The 20,551-nt window shown below is 55.3% G+C and overlaps 1 protein-coding gene and 1 long non-coding RNA gene across 5 annotated transcripts in view; one reads left to right on the forward strand and one right to left on the reverse strand.

Moving 5' to 3' along the window:
• Nucleotides 1-47: 47 nt before the first annotated feature.
• Sox10 (SRY-box transcription factor 10) lies at nucleotides 48-9,424 on the reverse strand. Its single transcript, NM_019193.3, has 4 exons — nucleotides 9,210-9,424; nucleotides 8,212-8,717; nucleotides 3,921-4,189; nucleotides 48-1,798 (listed from the first exon to the last, which is right to left on the reverse strand). The coding sequence occupies exons 2-4, from the start codon at nucleotides 8,637-8,639 to the stop codon at nucleotides 1,095-1,097; spliced, it is 1,401 nt and encodes a 466-aa protein (NP_062066.1). The 5' UTR covers nucleotides 8,640-8,717; nucleotides 9,210-9,424; the 3' UTR covers nucleotides 48-1,094.
• A 182-nt stretch (nucleotides 9,425-9,606) lies between these two features.
• Nucleotides 9,607-20,551, forward strand: part of LOC120093688 (uncharacterized) — a 55,688-nt gene continuing 44,743 nt past the window's right edge. The window contains exon 1 of one of the 4 annotated variants that reach the window (XR_010053882.1): nucleotides 9,607-11,220. This is a non-coding gene — a long non-coding RNA (uncharacterized LOC120093688). The remainder of the gene's footprint in view (nucleotides 11,221-20,551) is intronic. The other 3 variants (XR_010053883.1, XR_005487251.2, XR_005487252.2) reach the window with 3 other exon arrangements.

Consider the following 20,551-nt stretch of genomic DNA (forward strand, 5'->3'; position numbering starts at 1 on the left):
ATAGGAAGGGGTAAGAGACCAAGAGACAGGCCAGGTCAGGCCACCAAGCAGGCAACCAGAAGCTTTGATTTTATTACTTGGAGTGCTTAATGCAAGTTAATTGGGGCTGGAGTAGCTAGAGGGATGGGAACATGGTGACTGTGGAGATAAAGGGGCAGCGATGTGTTACGTGTGGACTGGGCTGCAGACAGGAGATGGGGAGACAGAGCTACGTACTTTATTAAGGTATCGCTGGAGCAAAGGGTGCGAGGCAAAGGTAGACTGTACATGGAAGGGGTTTAGTGTCCAGCCTGCTGCCAGCAACCCAGGTACTGGGCTCTGGGGCTAGGGCCCGTGCAGTGCTAACTGAGGCTGACAGAAGGCGAGAGGAAGGCTGGACACCTCTGATTCTTTCCTGGAGCCCCTGCCTCCTCACCTGGGGTGGGCCTTGAGGAGTGGAGGTCGTGGGGAAGAACATGAGGACTCTCCTCAGTTAGGTGAGGGATGAGGTTACTAATGCAGAACTGGATCTGGGGACCTCGGCCAGTTCCCATTCAGGTGAGGAGGGGGGTGAAAGGATCAGAGTGTCCATTGAGTGTCCCACCCTGCTCTTCACAAAGCTGTTCAAAGCTGTCCTCAGTGAGTCCTTAGTGACAGGACAGAGCCAGCTCCAGGCTTTGAAGCAGGTCCCTAGGCAGCCTAGCTTTTAGGCACAGTGACACAGTGGCACACAGGCCCTTGAGCCCCTTGCTCTCCCAGGAGAGAACAGGAGCAGTGAGGTTTCCCACCCTACCCTTTTCTGCCTCCCTGAAGGACTTGAGAACGACTTCTCAGGTCCTGGGATAGAGGGTTATTTCTGGGGATGGGTGGCCCCTCACCCTCAGTCTGGGATGGCCACCAAACTCCTCCTTTGCCAGCTCAGTCAGGGCTTGGCCTCCTGAGCCAGGGTGGGTGGAGGTCATCAGGGCAGGAGCTGGCAGAAGCCTGCCTGCTGCTGTCAGCCTCTGCAGCCTCCTCCACTGCCACTGCTGGGCATGAGGCTGATGAGGAGCAGGGCACACAGGCTGGGGGAAGGGGCCCTGGGCCACGTGGGCACCAATGGTGACAGGGCCCCTCTAAGGTCGGGATAGAGTCGTATATACTGGCTGTTCCCAGTGTGTGGGACTGTGGGACTGGGGCCCTGAGGGGCTGGGGTCAGAGATGGCCGTGTAGAGGGGCCGCTGAGAGGGGCCCATGTAGGAAAAAGCTGAGTAGAGGCCAGAGGCCTGGCCTGCGTGGCCATAATAGGGTCCTGAGGGCTGATGGTCAGAGTAGTCAAACTGGGGGCGTGAGATGGAGGGGAAGGCGGAGCCGTAGTGGGGCAGACTGAGGGAGGTGTAGGCGATCTGGGAAGTGGACGGCTGGTCGGTGTAGTGTGGGGGTCCCTGGGGCCCTGTGGTCTCTGTCTTCACCTGGGCTTTGGCATCCACAGCAGGGGGCGAGACCGTGGGCAGAGCCACACCTGGTGGCTTGGAGATCCAGGCAGAGTGTCCACTGGCCACAGCCAGGGCACTGCTCAGCCCGTAGCCAGCTGCCGAGTAGCTGCCCACGTGGCCTGGGTGCCCATTGGGCGGCAGGTATTGGTCCAGCTCAGTCACATCAAAGGTCTCCATGTTGGACATTACCTCATGGCTGATCTCCCCGATGTCCACATTGCCGAAGTCGATGTGGGGCTTCCCGCCCTCCCCCAAGGAGCGCCCATCCCTTTTGGGATCTGCCTTGCCGGACTGCAGCTCTGTCTTTGGGGTGGTTGGAGGGGTAGGAGGGCCATGGCTCTGGCCTAGGTAGGAGAAAGGGGAAAAGAGTGAGCAGGTTAGAGGCAAGTGGGCCCTAGAAGGTCTTACGACCCATCTCCAGGCAACAGGATGCTGACCTGAGGCCTCCTGTTTCCCGTTCATGATGCTTAACACTCTGGGCCATCATCCTGGGCCCTGCCTATTCTTCAGAATACCCTTGACATCTGTTGGTGACTCTCCCTTCCTAGCGCAGCCTGGCCTGTTCACTTTGGACTGTTAATCTCTTACCATGTCCAAACAGCACTGTGTCCTCTTCAATGCAACCTCAAGCCTCCTACTCCTTGCCCTGCCAGCCCTTTCTCAAGGGGGAACTTAGACTACTGCCCCCATTTCGTTGTTAACACACATCTCAGTAAATGCTCAGGGCACTGCTAAGTGCCAGGCAGTATGCCAGATGCTGGGAATACATGGAAATAAATTTGGATCCTGGCTCTAAAAGCTTGCAGCCATGGAGAGATAAGAGGCCCACGGGGCTCTCGAGCAGAACATGCTATATGGGGGAACATGCAAAGGACTGTGGAAACTAGAGAAGGAAGCTAACCATTGTCCCAGGGATTTGGGGAAGTCTCAATAGGTGCGTCTGAATGTCCCAGAGGCTGTGAAGAAGGGATTATGTGTGAGGAAGGTGGCTAGACTGAGGATCCCATCACAGAGACACAAACCCATGGCACCGTGAGGCTAGCAGCTGCTGGAGGCCTCCAACATCACACCAAGGCAGTGTACAGCCCTTCCCCGGCCAAGAACTCTGAGCTTCAGGAAACCTTCCTAGACCTGGGTTTTGGCGCTGCCATTTACTCTGTGACTCTTAGGCAAACCCTTGACCTCCTAAGCAGTTTGTTATTAAAACAGAGATGAGTCCAAGAAACCCACACACTACATCCTGGAGAGCTCACACATTGTATCTTGGGGAACCCACACACAGCATCCTGGGGGGCCCATACACTGACTCTTGGGGAGCCCACACTGCATCTTGGGGAGCACTCCTTAATTACAGTCTAGAGTGGGATGTCTCCTGGAGACACTTTTGGACAGGTAGGAGCTAAGCCTTAAGCTTCTCATATACGTTTCTTCCTATATGTCATTCATTTGATCCCCCCTCTGTTCCCCCCTATAGACAGTAGGCTCCTGAGCTAGGGACCATCTTCTCTTGGTGGGCTCTGGGGTCCTGTCCAGTTGGTGCCTGAGGAAAAGTAGGACTTAGCTTGCCTTCTGATGGCAGAGCTCTCTGCTCATGAGGAACACAATTGGTGCACCCAACAAGCCAACCGCAAATCCTGGGGTCCAACCATCTGGCCTCAGATGACTACTGTGGAGCAAGCTCCTCTTTCCAGTCCCTCATCTACAGGACGGTGGAGGTCAGACCTAAGCTGCTGAACCATAGTGTCTTAGGCTGAGTGGTTGGCTAGCGGAAGGAATCGGTACACACAAGGAAACCAGCCTGTGCCTGGTACACTGAGTACTCAATGCCAGCTCATGTCCTTAATGAGAAGAAAACATGAGTGGACCACGTTTGGCCCCTCTCCCACGTTTGATCCCTCCCTACTCTGTCTGTCTGTCTGTCTGTCTGTTTTTCTGTTTTGTTTGTTTGTTTGTTTGTTTGTTTCCTCTTTCAAGACTAGCTACCCTGGAACTTACTCTGTAGACCAGGCTGGCCTCGAACTCAGAGATCTGCCCACCTCCTGCCTCTCCCTCTGCTTCCTACCTCTGTCCCCTATGTGCTGGTCCTATGATTAAAGGTGTGCACAGACACCTCCTGCCAAACCCTTCTGGCCTTGGTTTTGCTTTGTTTCTTTGTCTGTTGGCTTTTGCTTCTGTTCTGTTTGGTTGTCACTCATCTCTCAAGAGCACCCTCTGCCCTTACCCTGTAACTACTCTGGTCTCTTCTCACCTCATGGCCACCATGGCTCTCTGAACTGGCTTTCTCCACCCAGCATCACGTCCCCACAACCACCATAAGGCACCAGAGTTCCCCCACTGAGCTCTGGGTTCTGTACCCCAGCTACGGTAACTACACCCCTGGCCAACCTTTCCTAGGTCACAGCTCAGGCTAGACCACTCTCCATCACCTGGCTTCTTCCAGCACACTGGATAGAACCCAGCACTCACCTGAGGGGTGCTCTGGGTTCCCATCTGACATGGGGGAGCCTTCTTCTGGGTGCCGGTGGTCCAGGTGGGCACTCTTGTAGTGAGCCTGGATAGCAGCAGCCCCTCCTTGGTCGGTCTCCCCGCCTGGGCACTCTGCCTCCCCCTGGGCTGCCTTCCCATTCTTCCGCCGCCGAGGTTGGTACTTGTAGTCCGGATGGTCTTTTTTGTGCTGCATCCGGAGCCGCTCAGCCTCCTCAATGAAGGGGCGCTTGTCACTCTCGTTCAGCAACCTGAGGGGTGGAGGACACCAGAGCCAGTGAGAGTACTGTAACAACTGGGTGAGCTTCCCTCTGAGTTCCTGGGATAGGGGATCCAGAGAGCAGGACCAAAGTAAGGCTGTGCCCTGTGGTTAGCACCCAGAAAATGCCAGACAAAGGAGCCTCAGCCTGAGATGGTCATGATCCCTGCCCCTCACCTTTCGATGGCTGGAGGGCACCAGGGGCCAGCCCCTAAGCACTAAGTCAAAGAGGAGTTGCGAGGGGCAGGTTTCAGTTGAGGGTAGGGAACTGTTCCTGTCACTGAAGCTTTCTGTGAGTAGAACTGGCTGCCTCCTTGGAGGATGGGCTCCCTGTAGTGGAGGTGTGAGGAGAGAAGTAGATGGCTGGGGAGGGACCAGTCTCTGTTACTTACTAGCTGTATGCCAGACTGCGCATGTTACTTCTCTAAGTCCGAGTTTCCTCACCTAAAACAGGAGGATGATAACACCTACCTCCCTGGGTGTGGGGTCGCCAGGAATATGTATATATCAATGTCTGGGGAGGGGGAAGCCTGGAGAAAATAGGTGCTACTCTAATGGCACTTGGAAAGGAGTTGCATAAGAAAGCCCAGGGATGACTCCTCAACTCTAGAAATTTTAGTACTAAGGACTGAAGGTTTTAGGTGTGAGTCCCCTTCAGTATGGTGGGGAGCAGTGTCTGCAGAGAGATGATCCTGTACCTGGGACCTGGGAATGACAGGACAGAGGAAGCTTGAGTCTGGGACAGCCTGTGGCATGAAGACCCTCATGGTAGTGCCTCCACCCGTCCAACTGCAGCTCCAGGTCAAAGTTGGAGGGTGGACGGGGGTAAGACTGGCCTGCCCCCGGGTAAGAAAGACAGGGTGTGGTGCCATAAACAGGGGACAGAACAGATTCATAGATTTTAGACACAGGAATCACTAGTCCACTTTGGTGTTCTCTTTCTCCTCAAGTCCCTTCAGCACACCCAATTGGTGCTCTCTTCTCCTAGGCAACGGAAGACCGAGCCCCCTCTCCGGGCTGGTTATGCCAGGCACTGTCTACCCAGTAGTAGCATTCCTTTGCAGCTTAGCCTCCTGGTCTGCCCTGCACCCACCCAGCATTCCCCAGAGGACCCTCTAGCTGAGCCAGACTCCTTAGGGTCAGTGCACTTTCAGGACAGATGGAGAACCCAAGGCTAGACCTGAGAAAGAACCACATAGTAGAAGGGAGGATTCTGCCTGCATGAGCTCCCGCACAGATGCTCCAGATGTGGCTAGAGACACTGGACACTCTCCCCTATCGTTCTCAGTGTCTCCTGCCTGGCTGACAACCGGAAATCGCCAAGAAAATGGTAAGGGATGCAGGAGAAGACTACACATGCCAGAGCAGGAAGATCACAAAGGTGAACCCCAGCGTCACCTCCCAAGCTGCACTGTACCCAACCAGCCCTAACAGAAACCTTCTGGGGATGCTGGGGTGCCAACCCCAATCTTTGCCCCTCCATGCCCACTCCGCGCAGGTCTCCTCATCCACTCCAGGCCTTGCCCACAGCCAAGCTTCACTCCTGTGCAAGTCCTCGAATTCACGGCCCTCCTCCTCCTTAGCTACCCCTCCCCCCAGTTCAGTCCTTATTTGCTCCAACCTCTTGGTTTGGAATGGTGGATGGAGAGAGGAGGGTGGTTTCCAGCCCCATGGGCAGCTCCTGGTGGGACACTATTGTAAGTGTCCTCCTGTCAGGCCAACAGCACAAGATGACTGGGCAAGAGCCTGTGAGACTTAGGGCAGGGGAGGCCAGATGTGCCCCTTTTAGGAGGAGCTCCAGCCTCAACCTCCTTCTAGTTTCTTGGCTCACACTATGCTTCCCACACCAGTTAAACAGCATTGAACATCCCATGGCTCAGTATCTGATGGTTCCTCCCCAGACGGCATCTAAGGTTAGTGTGCCAAGAGCCACTCAGGGCCTGTGTTCAAGTCCACTGATTACCAGCTCAGGCAGAGCTCAGGAAACAGGTCAGTCTGTTTTCCAGCGCTGTTGACCCATTTACACTCCTGATGTCCTTGGAGTCATGAGCTTGGGACAACTGTGTTTAGAGCCCTGGAGCAACTGGCCAGCCACATTCAAGTGTCTCCAAGGACCCCTCATCCAGGGCTCAGGTAGCCACCATCTGTTGGCACAGCCTTAGCTCCTTGGCATTGTTTTGCCATCTCCCATCCCTGGGGCTGGATCCTTGGCCAGAAGGCTCTGCTGCCTTCCCTGCCCCTTGTGGTCTGAGTAGTAGCTAGAGGGGGACTCAGGAAGTGGAACTGGGGCAGAGGCAGTGGGGGGGATTCATTAAACTCTTGGCAACAGACGGTGGAGGGAGAGCGGGGTCCATCTCTCAGTGCTCTGGGATACACCTAGATGGACCTTGGGCAAAGGAGCGAACTGCCTGCCACTGCTGTTCTTGGGCAGAGCCGGACTCTGAGTTCATAGCCGGCCATCCAGCCACTGCCTGTCAGAGTTGAGGGCCGAGAGGGCTGGGGGAGGGGCGCCAGACCTTCAACAATCATGTGGCCAGTCCAGACCAGGAGGCTGCTCACCAATCTCTCTGTTCTTAGGGAACCAACTGCTCCTTCTATGCTTCAAGCCTTTGGTCTTCATACTGGGCCAGCAAAGTGGAAGGAGCCAGTTCCTCTCACAGACCCCCATGTCTCCTCAAGTATGGAGCCCTCCATTCTCCTGTCCTCTGCTTAGCCCCACCACTCCAGAGAGTAAAGTGTGACCCAAAGCGTCCACTAGGGATGATATGGGGATAACCTCTGAGAAGGCTGGTGACTGGACTCTGGGTCTGACTCTGTCACTGACTGACCCAGGCCATGTCTCTCTTTCTTGGGCCTTTCTCCTGGACAGTCTAGTAGGGAGTCAGGTGACCTCAGCAGTCTAGCATCTGCTGGAGTCCTTGTTTCTTTTGGACCTGGCTGAGGGTGCCTGCCGTGGGTAGGGTGCCCCACATATCTGTGACCGGGCCAGGAGAGCATGAGGGTCAAAGCTGCTCCCTGGGAAAATGTTGCCATAGAGCCTTGAGGTCAGCCTGGGCAGCCTGGGGCTCTGAGGGACCCTGGCATGAAGCAGGCTTCCTCCTGGCTAGGGTGCTCAGTTCCAGTTCTTGAGCATAGGGAAGAGGTTGCTCAACCATTGGGTGGAGCCCAGGGAGGGAAGATGGCGCTGGTGAAAGTGGAAAGTAGAGAGTAGCTTGGTAGCTCAGAGACACAGCTGGAGGGGAAGGCCTTCTTTTCCTGTGTCCTCTCCTGAGGATAAAGAAGCCCTCAGTCTAGAGGCTGGGGTCAGGAAGGTTCCCCGGGACAGCTGAACAGGAGATCCCATGGTAGCAGGGAACCAAGTTCTTCCCACTCCACTTTCTCTGGATTCCTTGTTTTCCTTGCAGAGCCCCCCTCACCCCCACTGAAGCTCTCCATCTGGTTGCTTCCGTTTCCCAGCATCTACAGCTCTTTCCCAAAGCTTTCCCCAAACTCCCGACCCCACAAACGGGTGGCAGCGGCACACTGTGAATGTGGGATTGAGTGGAGGTCTGGTGAGAAGCTTCCCTCCGTGAAGCCTTCTCTGCCCACCACCCACAGAATTCCAACCACAAGGGGGCGCCTTCCCGCCCGCCGTCCCAGGATGGGGAGGCCCAGCCTAGGCCGCCGGGGTTCTGAGTTCCAGAGCGGGCAGCTAGAGGAGCCTCCACAGGGGCACTTTGAGTATCTGGGTGGGTGAGATCCCTAAATCTGTCTTCTTTTTTGGTTCTTTTTTTTTTTTTCGGAGCTGGGGACCGAACCCAGGGCCTTGCGCTTCCTAGGTAAGCGCTCTACCACTGAGCTAAATCCCCAGCCCCTCCTAAATCTGTCTTCTAAAGAGACCAAAGTTCTATAGGTTGGCCTTCCCTGGAAGAGAGGGCTGGGCGATTCTGTTCTGGGGTCCCAGGCTAGCCCTAATGCCTATGAAACTAGGACCTACAGGGGTGGGGAGGGGCGTTGGGGCGGGGCAGGGCTCACCTCCAGAGCTTGCCCAGCGTCTTGCTGAGCTCAGCATTGTGGAGGTGCGGGTACTGGTCGGCTAACTTTCTGCGTGCCGCCTGTGCCCACACCATAAAGGCGTTCATGGGCCGTTTGACGTGCGGCTTGCTCTTGCTGGCACCGTTGACCCGCACGGGCATGGGCACCAGCGTCCAGTCGTAGCCGCTGAGCACCTGGCTGACCGCTTCGCGGATGCACACCGGGAACTTGTCATCGTCTGCCTCGCCGTCCTGCTGTTCCTTCTTGACCTTGCCCAATTCGCCGGGCCCTGGGCTGGCTCGCAGGCCTGAGCCACCGCCGCCGCCGTCGGGTCCCAGCGACGGCGCGCTGCTTGGGGACAGGCAGCGAGGTTCCTCCGAGCCCACGGGGCTCAGCTCCACCTCTGATAGGTCTTGCTCCTCGGCCATGTCGCTCCCGGCCGCCGCCGCTTCGGCCGCCTCCCCCGGGCCCGCCGCCGGGGTCCTCGTGAAGAGCCCAACGCCCACCTAGACGGGAAGGAGGGCGCAATGGAGAGGCGCTGTGCGCCACCCTGGGCACACGGGTGCAGCCCCGAGGTGGCGGCTCTCCCTGCCTGCGCTAAACCCACTCGGGCCTGGGCCCGTGCACATGCCAGACCCTAGGTGGGTGCGTCCCGCCTTCACGTCTTCCCACCCCCTGATCCCAACGGTCTTTAGGTGTGGGTGGTTTTTTTTTTTTTTTTTTTTTTTTTTTCGTTTTTCCTCTTAAACCTCCTTTTGGGTGGAGGTTTGTTGATGGAAAGGAAGAAAAACGGACCCTTTATTCGGCTCTAATCTGGGCCCCTGGAATTTCCCACCTTTTCGCTCACCTCTCCTTCCCCTCATCTGTCCTGACAGTCTAGGGGAGCAGGGTGGGGGACCCATGCCTGCCTGTGGGGTGTCAGACTCTCCCATCACAAAGCAGGGGTAACCCAGACCCCCTGTTGGCAGTCCGGGCCCAGGGGACCAGTGCGCACTCACCTCCTCCGACCTCTCCTCCAGTCTGGGGCTCGTCCTGAGGAAGTGGAAAACCGTGTCCCAAGGTGTGCGGTCCAGCTCGGGGCTGGGGAGTGACGCTGATGGACTGGGAGGGAGGGGCTGGGGGGCCCTGAGCCTCAGGCCACTGCCTTGTCTGGACGGAGCCTGAATCCTCACCACCAAACACCCTGGCTGGACAGCCCGAGACTGACTGAGCGACTGAGCCGCTGCAGACGGCTGGGGAAGGAAGGAGGGGGAGGGGAGGGGGAAAGGAGGGAGGGAAGGGCAGAAGGTGGAGCCTCCAGCGCTGCCTTCATCCCCAACACCCAGGACGCCTCCACTCTGCCCAACCCCCTCCCCCCCCCAACCCCAGTCCTGCGGCCTGCACTGCTGCCTAGGCCGGTCTCCCTGTACTAAGCTTGGGTTTGGGCATCTGGTGTGAGAGCGTGGGTATTTTAGGTCTGGAAGGGAGAGATACAGGTGGCATAGTCAGAACCTGTTGCCTGGGACCCTGACCACTGCTCTGGGTGGTGGCACAGGCAGTTGACAAAGGACTAGAGGGAGGCATGAGGAGAGGGAGTAACTTGAAAGGGTTGCGGCCTGTGTTACTTCATTTAAGAAATCCTACTGAGTCCCACTGTGTGCTAGACACCGCTGGCTGCCGTTGGTCTCAGACCCTCGCCCCCTCCGGTCCTCTCCAACAGTCGACCCAAAGCCCCCCTCCCCGTGGGGGAGGACAGTCGATGGACAACCTTTGTCCAGTACACATGCCCCAGATTCAATCTGTGATCCCTTCTCTCTAAGATACTAGCATCCAGAAGGCTGACTGGCCCAGGGTAGAGACACAGGAGGCTGAGGTAGGGTGGGAGTGGGTACTCTTCAAGAAGGGTGAGGAGGACATTGGGTTGGGGGGAGGGGTCTCACTTCCATGCTGAGCTCTTCCTCTCCTGGGAAAGGGTCTCAGCCCTGGATGTAGTGAAGTCCCTCAGTCACTCTTCCCCACTGAGAAAAGACCCCCTCCCCCTTTTCTGCCCTTCAAGGCTATTCTATGTTCTTCCTCCCGTTGCCCGAGGGCTCCTATCCTTGGTCTCACCTCTACAGTCTAGTGTCCCTTTCTCTTCTTTTTTTTTTTTTTTTTTTTTTTTTGGTCTTTTTTTCCGGAGCTGGGGACCGAACCCAGGGCCTTGCGCTTCCTAGGCAAGCGCTCTACCACTGAGCTAAATCCCCAGCCCCATCCCTTTCTCTTCTTAGCGAAGGCAGCCTTTCCTTTGAGTGGCTAGGCGGAACTGGGGTGCCCACGGAGGGACAAACAGAGGAGCATGGGTTACACCACTGACAATGTGTGGCTTCTCTGTCCCTTTTAGCCAGGCAAGGCCCTAGGCCCACACTAAACAGGTACTTTCTGGAGTCCGGTTGGAATTGGGGTCTGGAGAATCAAGGCCTCATGATTGGGAAGGCCTCAGGGTGGATAGTGGGACACAAAGAGATAGTCACACAGGGCAAAGGCATGTCGAGGGGGTGGCAGACATTGGTAACACACACTCACACATGCTCACACACACACAACCAGCCAGACAATTGGGCCAGTGTGTCTGGGGCTGCAGAGCCCAGTGAATTAGGAGTTTGATAAGGGTTTTCTCTTTCTCTCGCTCGCTGGCCTTGGACAATCTCCCCCCAGTTTTCCTCGACGCCACCCCCGGCGCTGCCAACCCTCCTCCCCCCGCCTCCCTTCTCTTCCCTGTGCCCAGACTCTTGTTCGGGGCCTTGAAACAGTGAGCTGTCTTTGTTCGAAATACAGGTGAACGGCAATCATGTGATTAACACACACACACACATAAAAAGCTTTTTAACAGCGCCCGCCCGGCCTCAGAACCGCCCGGAGAGAAGCCGCCTTGGATGGACAGAGGGACGGAGCGGCGAGCATCCGGCCAGTCGTGCCCCGGCTCCCCTGCAGCGGTCTCCAACTGCTGTCTGCCGTCTGCCCGCTGCCCGCCTGCCTGGCATCTCTCTCCCGGTGGGTCCCTGTTCATCCCTCCACTCTTTAGTCCCTCCTCTTGGAGGGAAGGTCCTCTCTGCTCTCTGTGTGTCTGTGGCTGAGCCTGAGACCCCTGGGGCATGGAGGAATGCTGTGGGGGAGGGGGAGTGGTCCCAGGGTTAGGAAGCTGGGCAGGAGTGGTGGTCTTACAGCTGGTCCCCTCTCTAGTCTCCTGCCACTAGCCTCTTAGGCCCAGCTGCCAGAAAGGGGTGTGTGAAGGGGTGTCTATAAAGGACCACACCTGCTTTGTGCTCTCTCCTTGTCTCTCCTCCACTCTGCACACAGGTTCTCCTGTGTGCTGTGCTTGGTTGGACCCTGCCTACCTACCTGCTGAGGGGTGGCACTGAGGCAGGAAGGCCTCTGGAGGGCTGGGGGAAGGATTGTGTGTTGGTTTAGGGCTTCCCACTGTGAACAAGTCAAGGGTGAGCAGCAGGCTGGCAATCCCTGTGCCTTTTGCCTTGTTTTGGGCTTTAGGGACCAGTTTTCTCCAGAAGGGGAAGGTAAACCCTCCCTGCCTCCATTTTCTTTGCAGAATGGAGAGATAGCAAAGCGCTCGCCCGTGTGCGAGCACGTGTGTGTGTGTGTGTGTGTGTGTGTGTGTGTGACATCAGACCTTGGAGACATCTGGGTGACCAGGAGGACCAGAACTGCGAACTACCATCTTCTTTCCCAACCGGCAGCTAGAGGGAGGGGCTGTTTAACCCTCCATTCCTGACTATCCCAGGGATGCTTGTGACCCCATGCCCCACACCCTATCAAAGCTGCCCTGAGAGGAGGGCTCCTCCCCACCATGTGTGAGGGGAGGTGCTGGTGTTTGTTCCCCAGCAGAAGGCCAAGGCCTGAGTGTGGTGGAATCCAGGCTTCCTGCCACAGGCAGAAAGAGGGCTAATGACGGAGCTTCCAGGGTCCAGCTCAGGGTTCGAGATAGTCTCAAATTCCCTCAGAAGATGGCCCTTGGGATGAGGAGGGGACCTGAAATCTTCCAGTCAGATTCAAAGCTCACTGGGTGATACAGTCAGGCAGAGTCACCTCAGGTCAACTGTACCCTGGGGTGCTATCCTGCCTGGCAGCAGGCTCCACCTATGGTCCTCAACCCAAGTCCAGTCTTCTCATCTGTCACATGGTAGAGGAATGTCTTCCCTGCCAGCCTTAGAGGATATACAGAGAGTGGGAAACTGGATGCTTAGAAGTCAGGGGTCTTGAGAGAGGATGGTTCCAGGAAAGTTTGAGCCTTTGCCTGAGCCTCAGTTTTCTTGTGTGGTTGTCTATCTTTGGGGTCTCCTCATTAGGACAGGGGAAGGACAAGATGAGGGGACACAAGGAGAGCATTTATCACCTCTGATCACAGAGGTGTAGACCACATCTGGAATCCCCACTCCCTCTCATTCATTGTCCCAGGTCTGTACCCTGGGGGCGGGGGCAAGCTTGCAGATTCTCAGTCGGGAGGGGCCTGAGGGTCTCTGCATTACTGCTGGCTTTGTTTCCTGGCACCTGCTCAGGGCTGGTCTCAGGCTTGGAATCACTTACAGAGGACTCACTATGCAGCCTCAGCTGGCCTTGAACTCTCCACCCCCTACCTTAGCCTCCCAAGTAGCTAGGATTACAGACAGGTGTGCACCGCCTCATCGGCAGTGTGGAGTTAAAACAAATGTTGAAAGTCAATTCTATCCCAGACTGGCCCATTTAGAGTGAATTTCTGGAAGGGAGAGGCATGCACACTTTGTTTCTATCTTTCCAATTCCTTTGGCAGACTTTGGTTTCCTTCTGGGGGTTCTCTGGAGCTCCAAGGTTGGGAAGAGCCTCCTGCCAGATCCAAAATTGCTGAGAAAACTGGACAGGTCTATGACACTGGGCCAGAGGGCCAGTAACCAAACGCATAGGTTATATTGAGATGTCCAGGGAGTTTGAGTGCATGGCAGGGGAAGGGCTGTGGGAGGCAGAGGCTGAGGGCTAGAAGTCGAGTAGTCCTGGTATCCAAGCACCCCTTGGAGCCTCAGCTTGCTCTTGGAAGTGTCTGGGGGTGAGTGTGTGTACCTTTGAATAGCTTCTAGACCACTCCATCTCGGTAAGGCTGTCTTCTTCCATTTAGGTTTAGTGGTTAATGATGTGGTGTCGGGGAGAGTCTGCCATTCACATTCATGTGACCCTGGGCAGATTACTCTAGGAATGCTGGGACTTGGTTTTGTCTGGACAGCATTGGCAATTTCACACGTTTACTATCTATATCTGTAAAGTGCGTGTATAAGAGAGGGAGCGAATAATGCATGTGCACATCGTTGGTAATCGCAGTAAGTGTTCACTAGAGAAAATAATAGGAGGTGTTGGTCTGATGCCGAGAGACACGGCCACGGCGTCTCTCTCTTCATTCCCACTGCACAGGCACTGACTGGTCTGCGGACCCACCTTCAGAAATTAGAGGCTCTGTTTGCTTTTGTAATGTCAGGGAATGAGGAGTGGGAGCCAGGGCCAAGAGACTCCCACACACCAGACAAGCACCCCTATCCAGCCCTCAATCCTGGGAACCTCTCAGAGGCCTCTCAAATCCCAGCTTCAGACCTGTGAGGAAGCCTCCACTCTGCACCTCTATACCAGATGCATCCAGAGCCTCTGGAACTACAGAGGGGAGGGTGAACCTGCCTAGCTCGGGGGCCTTCAGATGCTTGACTCTACTCTCCCTACAAACCCTCTGCCTGAATCTGGCATCCTTATTCTCCAGGGAAACTGAGGCACAGAGATTCTGAGGGAGGGGCCTATGCTCAACCGATTAGTTCTGAAAGGCTCCTAATTGAGGCCTGGGGTTTAACTTCTCCAGTCAAGCACCCCATGGCTGTAGGCTGCTCCTAGACTCTAGGCATAGCCACAGGGCCTATACTTTCTTCGCTCCTGCTGAACTAGACTATTGACTATGCCCACCCAGCCCTCGCATTGGCCTCTCCTGCCATCTGACTGTTCCAGGGCTAGTCCTTGCATGCAGCCCAGCTGAGAGACATCTTCTGGTCACCCCTCCACCCCCATTTCTCTCCTTCCTTCCTCCAGTGGAGAAGTGTGTCGATGTTGATGTGTATGTGTGCTTCCCGTGTCTGCTCTTCTGGCCCAGCTTGGTGGCCATCCTGTCATCACTTCCTGTTGCAGCCCTCTGAGGGCAGGGTTTGTTGGTCTTGGTTGCCCTACAGCCCAGCATGTCCCTCTGTGCTGGTCCTTAAGTTTGGTTGCTAGTCAGGAAGAGAAAGAAAGGGAGGCTGGAGCAGGCAGGCAGGGCTTCCTGGAGGTGGAGGGCCAGTGTTCTGAGGCAGGAGTATATTCCAAGACCTGGCTCAACGGGGGCTCTGGCACCGCCCTGTTTCAGTTCTGAGCTGGAGGCCATTCCAGAGGCCCAAACCTTCCTTCTTCCAACCCCACCCTCTCCGGGAACAAGGAAGTTGGGGCTGGTGCCCAGTGCTGCCTGGGGCAGCCTGGCCTCTGCCCCCTTCTTAGAAGCCCTCAGACGGAGACTGCCCGTTCCTGTCGTCAGACTCAGCTGCCCAAAAGCCCTTCCTGCTTTCTGCCCCGAGCGGCACAGTTGCTATGGCCTTTTGTGACTGCCTTCTGTGCAGGGCAGGGCATGGGTCCAGGAGCTGGGCCAGGAGGTGATGGGGCAAGGCCTGACATTGGAGTTCCGGGTCTGTTCAACTAAACCAGCCTAGAACCCCAGAACTGGGCATAGCCAAGGTCTCCATGAATGGTCTAGACTGGACACATATCCCTGGCTACCTGCCTCCCTCTCTGGGCCTTAGTTCCCCATTTGTAAAATGAGGGGTAGGTAAGATTTATCTTAGAGCATTGATAGCCCATGTCCTGTTTCAAAACAGAAGGCCAGTGCCCAGCCCAGTGCCTGTCCCTTGTGCTCCACGTCTCTGGTCCATCCTGAGGGTCAGGGTCATGGGCAGACTGTACACTCTCCTACAGTTGTGGAACAAGTGTCTGTCTGTCTGTCTGACTTTCTGACGGGGTTTTTCTGTGTAGCCCTGGCTGTCCTAGAACTCACTCTGTAGACCAGGCTGGCCTTAGACTCAGGGATTCTCCGGCCTCTCCCTCCCAAGTGCTGGGATTATAGGTGTGTGCCACCACACACACAGCGATGTGCTTCTAAGGATGTGTGGAAAGTTCCAGGACCCAGGGTTAAGGAATCACCTTTTGCTTGAAATGTGAACCCTTCATTTTTTGTTTTTGTTTTTGAGACAGGTTCTCACTATATCGTTCTGGTTGTGCTGGAACTCAACTGTGTATAGACCAGGCTGGCCTTGAAATTGCAGAGGAACCCTCTCCTTGTTTTCTCTACGTAGCCTTGGCTAGTCCAGGATTTGCTTGCTAGGTAGCCTAGGCTGGTCTTGAACTCACTGTCTCCTGTTTCAGCCTCTTGAGTGCTGAGGTTACAGGCACATACCACAGCTCACCACTGGTGGTCTTTCTCCTTATTAACCACTGTTTGGTGGGTGATAATCTCATCATTCCAGAGAGAACAGATTGCCGAGGGTGTCCTTGGAGGCACCTCAGTTCCTGAGGAAGATGTGGCTTTCCCCAGTTCTGCCTGGTTTGACATGGGCTGGGTGGCTACCCGGTGTCAGGCCTTGTCCACAGGGCTTGAGCCCCTCCTGTCTTCAGAGTCTTCACTTTTCCGTAATTGCATCTTTTCTCCCTCAGGCTTCTTTCCTCTGACTGAACTCCGAACCCTTCCTGCTTCCTGTTCTCCTCCTGTCCATCCTCCCTCTCAAGAGTAGAGGGAGAAGGGCTGGGATCTCAGCTCCCCCATCCCTACAAAGAGCTCTCAGCCCCTGGACCTCAATCCACCCCTGCCCTTGGTCTCTCTTACAGCCAAGTCCAACCTCCCGTCCCACAGGCCAGCCTGTCTCCTGATGCCTGCTCTGCTCATTCACTCACAGGGCCTATCTCTTCTGGTTGTGACCTCACAGCTAGGTTCTGTTCCCCTCCCCTGTGGGGCTGCATGGTGGAGATCCGAAGTGAAAGAGGGAATCCCCTGTAGGCGTGGTGGTCGTCTGGGGGCCTGGGAAAGCCTGAGCTGGCACCCAAAGTGCACAGCTGTGGGTGTGAATTCTGCTCCCCTATTTATCTGTGCTTTCTCAGCAAGTGGCTTAAGGACTCTGTCTCTTTAAACTACCTTCTAGGCTGAGGTTAAGACCAAAGCAGATTAGCACAGCCCTTGGATCATGGTAGGGCCTATCAGTGGCAGTCACTCTTAGGGCCTATCAGTGGCAGTCACTTTTGCTAGTTCCTGCCACAGGTGACCTCTGATTTGAGTTTCACAGTGGTCCCTACTGCTTGACCTGTCAAAGTGCTTCCTCTGGTGTCCCTGCGTCGGTTAATCAGGACAGAGCGAGGGTGAGTCACAACCCAGTGAACCACACTGAAAGGGCAGCAGGTAACAAAGGTCATGTGATTGTCTGGTTTGGGGACTGGACATCAGTGTGAGACTTTTGCCACCAGGTCTTCTGAGGACATACCCAAGGGCTCTCTGCTGTGTATAGGGTAAGGGAAGAACTTACAGATTTACTGGGAATTGTATTCCCAATAAATTCACTCACTCATTCATTCATTCACTCATCCATCCATTCATTCATTCACTCATTCATTCATTTATTTGTTCATTCACTCACTCATTCATTCATTCATTTGCAGATCCCCAGATACTTTCTAGGCAACAAGATACTGATGTGCATGGTAAAGGTGAAGACAGAGGAAAGGTGTGGAGCAGAGGACATGGTTGTGGACACAGGGCTCTTCGTACAGGGTAGGCTACATGTGGCCACCGGAGGTTTCAGTCTTTCTAGTGCTAGTTGTCAGCAGTCTGAGGCAGACGACTGACGGCCATCCTGGGACTCCTTGACACTTTTCTCAGTCACCCAGGGTCCTACCCAAGACAAGACTGGCTGTGAATAGGCCCTGGGTGCTTGCTCAGTGTTTTTTCTTCTTGTTCTCACATGGTTTACCTCTGTCCCCCAGAAGTGAAAGTGGGGTGATCAGACAGAGTTTTTGGTATGTGTGTCACTTTGATGATGATGGCACTCCGTAACAAGAAAGGGAGCTGAGAGGAGTAGAAGTGTGGACACCAGAGTCAGAGCGTCCAGAGCCCAGCCTTTGTCCCACTTCCCAGGTCAGGTGACCCAATCTCCCTGTGCCTTGATCTTCTCATCCGTAAACGGAGGATGACGACACCTGCTGTATGAGACTATCGAAAAGGTTGGACAGGAAGGAGGAACAGCAAGTACTCTGCACCGTGTTGGGACAAACCTGGACGGGGTTTGCCTCCTCTGGGTCACATGGGCTGTGGGTTAGTGTCCGGCATTCACCAGGCACAGCAGCCGATGGCTGTAGACCTTGGCCATCGTGTCCCTTCCCGAGTGAAGAGGCCCTAAGTCCAGAGCAGGGTCTTTGGGACAGACCTAGGAGGTGTACGTGCATACAAACAAGGAGCAGTGCTTCACAGGGAGTGACCAACCGAAGCTTCCGCCCGCCCACCCACCCAGGCCTGCCTTCTGGTTTCTTGTCTCACCCCCCCTCCCCCACTCCCAACTCCCAAAGAGTCAGAGTGTCAGTGTCCATTTGGAGCTTAGATCAGAGTCTAGTCCTGGGCACTTTTTCTTGGCAGGTGCAGTGGGAGGAACTGTCCACTAAGGTCCCAACTCCTGCTGGGTGAGCCTTGGAGAAGAGAGCTGGCCTTGGTGGGTGGATCCCTTCCTTTGTGCAAGGAGAGGGGCGCCTTCTGACAGCCCTGGGGACTCTGTCCCTTACAGCACTAGAAAGCATCAGGATCCACAGGGAAAGGCATATATTTGGTTCCCTCTCTCACTGCCGTTTCAGGGCTTGGTGCGGAAGTGTTTGCTGAGCTCGCTGGCCATGGAGATAGCTCACTAAAAATCCTCCTCTTCCTCCCTCCCTCTCCTGCAGGCCTGTTCCTCGGTGTGGATCATGCTAGTCCCGCCAACCCTGTGGGGCAGGACCCACATGTGCCCTCCCTGGTGGGTCCTTGCTTAGGGCTCAGCATAAATGGTCAGGTCCTCAGACAGGACCCCTGGTCCTCCAGGAGCAGCATGGCACATCTGACTTTCCCTTTGTGGCACATTGCAACTTCTGTTTGGGCATTTATTGCACTTATTGCCCTCCCTAGTGGCCCATATTTCCCCGGGAGAGCAGTTTTATGGGGGAGGGGTGGGAACGAAATTAGTCACTAAATAAAGCCTCGGGGAAGCCAGGAGGAGACCTAGGCTTCTCCCAGTCCTATAGTGAGGCAGCTGATTTGGGTCTTAAGATCTTTTCCTGGAGCTGGGGCCCTGGAATGGAGCTTAGTTTACTGGGGAACCAGGCCCCTGGTATCTAAACAAGGGGAGGAGGGAATAGAGATCTAAGCTGCTGCCCCCCTCCCCCTCAGGCAGTCAGGAAGGACAGGGCAGATCTGTCAGCCTCAGATGCCACCCACCCCCCCAGGGGACCCAGCCCTGAACCCAAGGAGTCAGGGCAAGAGGGGGGGACAGGAAGCCCCCTGTGTCTTCCCCTCCTCCCTCCTGTCCCGCCCTCCACCCCCATTCTGGTGAAAGCTTGCAGCCCCAGGCCTTGGCACTCTGAAGACGTGGGTGGGGATGGGGGGGGGTGCATGACAGAAATCCTATTCCTACCCAAATTGTTCCTCTCTGAGTTTTTGGGTGGCTACTGCCCTAGCAGCCCCTGGAGTTGTGCCTGGTCCTTGAAATAGAGGGCGGGAGGGAAGCACAGTGGGTACCGCCCCCTGGAGCCCACCCTGCAGGAAGAAGTAAAAGCCTACAAGCTTCCCTGGGAGGTCAAGACCTGTTGGGAATTGCTCTGTGATCTCAGGTGGGCACAACTCTTCTCTGGCCACTGCTCCCAAGGTGGCCCAAAACCTGGTGTCACAACCGTCTCTCTGGGGAACTTGTAAATGTAGATACCCAGGCCCTACGTGGAGTTGCAGATTTGGATAGAACTCTGTAGTTTAAAAAGCTCAGCTCTAGTTGGGGATTTAGCTCAGTGGTAGAGCACTTGCCTAGCAAGCACAAGGCCCTGGGTTCGGTCCCCAGCTCCGAAAAAAGAATAATAATAAAAAGCTCAGCTCTGAAGATATTTTGGGAAGCATACTGCTTTCAAAGTCCCCCTCCCCAGCCTCAAAACTTCCACCGCGGGCCCAGGTCCTTCCCCTGGGTTGTCTGGGACAGGGACTGGCTGCAGTAACTTACTACCTGGGTGGTCAGGTACTTCCTCAGGCTGCAGTAGCAGTTGCTGTCTGTCCTGAGAGGTCCGGGCTCTGCCTGAAACTGTCAACTGTCTCTAACTTCCTCTCCTTAGACTCTCTTTCTCTTGACTCTGTCTCCATTTTCTTTCTGTTTTGATTTTCTGCTGCTCTTATTTTGACTTTATATTTTATTCTCTCTCTCTCTCTCTCTCTCTCTTTCTCTCTCTCTCTCTCTCTCTCTCTTTCTCTCTCTCTCTCTCTCTCTCTCTCTCTCTCTCTGTAGACAGTCTTTCTGTTATGTAACTGTAGGCTGTCCTGGACCACCTAAGTAGATCAGGCTGGGCTGGAACTCACAGAGATCTGCCTGCCTCTGCCTCCTGATCAAAGGTGCTCACTACCTCTCTTTTTCCCCCTTTCTTAGTGGTCAGTCTCAGGCCTAAGGTTATCTCTCTCTGTGCCTCTCTTTATCCATGTCTCATTCCCTTCAAGGTTTCTCTCTCTCTCTCTGGTGACATTTCCACCCCCTCCCTCCCTCAGGCTCTTCTGTTTTCTCCTCACCTCTCTCTGTCTTTATCTGTTTTTCTCTGTCTCTTTCTCAGTGTTTCTCTAGGGTGGAGGTGGGGCTTCCCGAGGGTTAGAGAGCACTGGGAAAACAACATCAACAACATCAACAACAACAATGACACAACCATGGAGAGAGGTGACAGTCTGGCCAGATCAAGGTTTCTGTGAAGGATGCTAGCGAGAGCAGGCCTCAGGGTTGGAGCTGTCTCCGGGTCTGGCCTCCAAGCCCTTCCTTCCTGGCTCCAGCCTGTGTTTCCACCTTGCTTCTCTCCAGACTACCTACCTGTGTGCCCTGGTTCACCCGGCCCTCTCTTGGCCTGAGCCCAGCACCAAGCTGCCTTTTCCCACTTCCAGCTCCACTACCCACCTTTGTCCCCTTTGCTGGCTGTCCTGGTCCCCCACAGCACTACTGTCTGCTGGTGGCAGGACACAGGCAGGGAGGAAGGACCTGTCTGGATGGACCTGGGGTTGGAAGATTCAGGCCTGTTAACAAGCAGAGGTCAGAGATAC

The sequence above is a fragment of the Rattus norvegicus genome, chromosome 7 (assembly GCF_036323735.1).
Source record: "Rattus norvegicus strain BN/NHsdMcwi chromosome 7, GRCr8, whole genome shotgun sequence".
Classification (NCBI taxonomy): domain Eukaryota; kingdom Metazoa; phylum Chordata; class Mammalia; order Rodentia; family Muridae; genus Rattus; species Rattus norvegicus.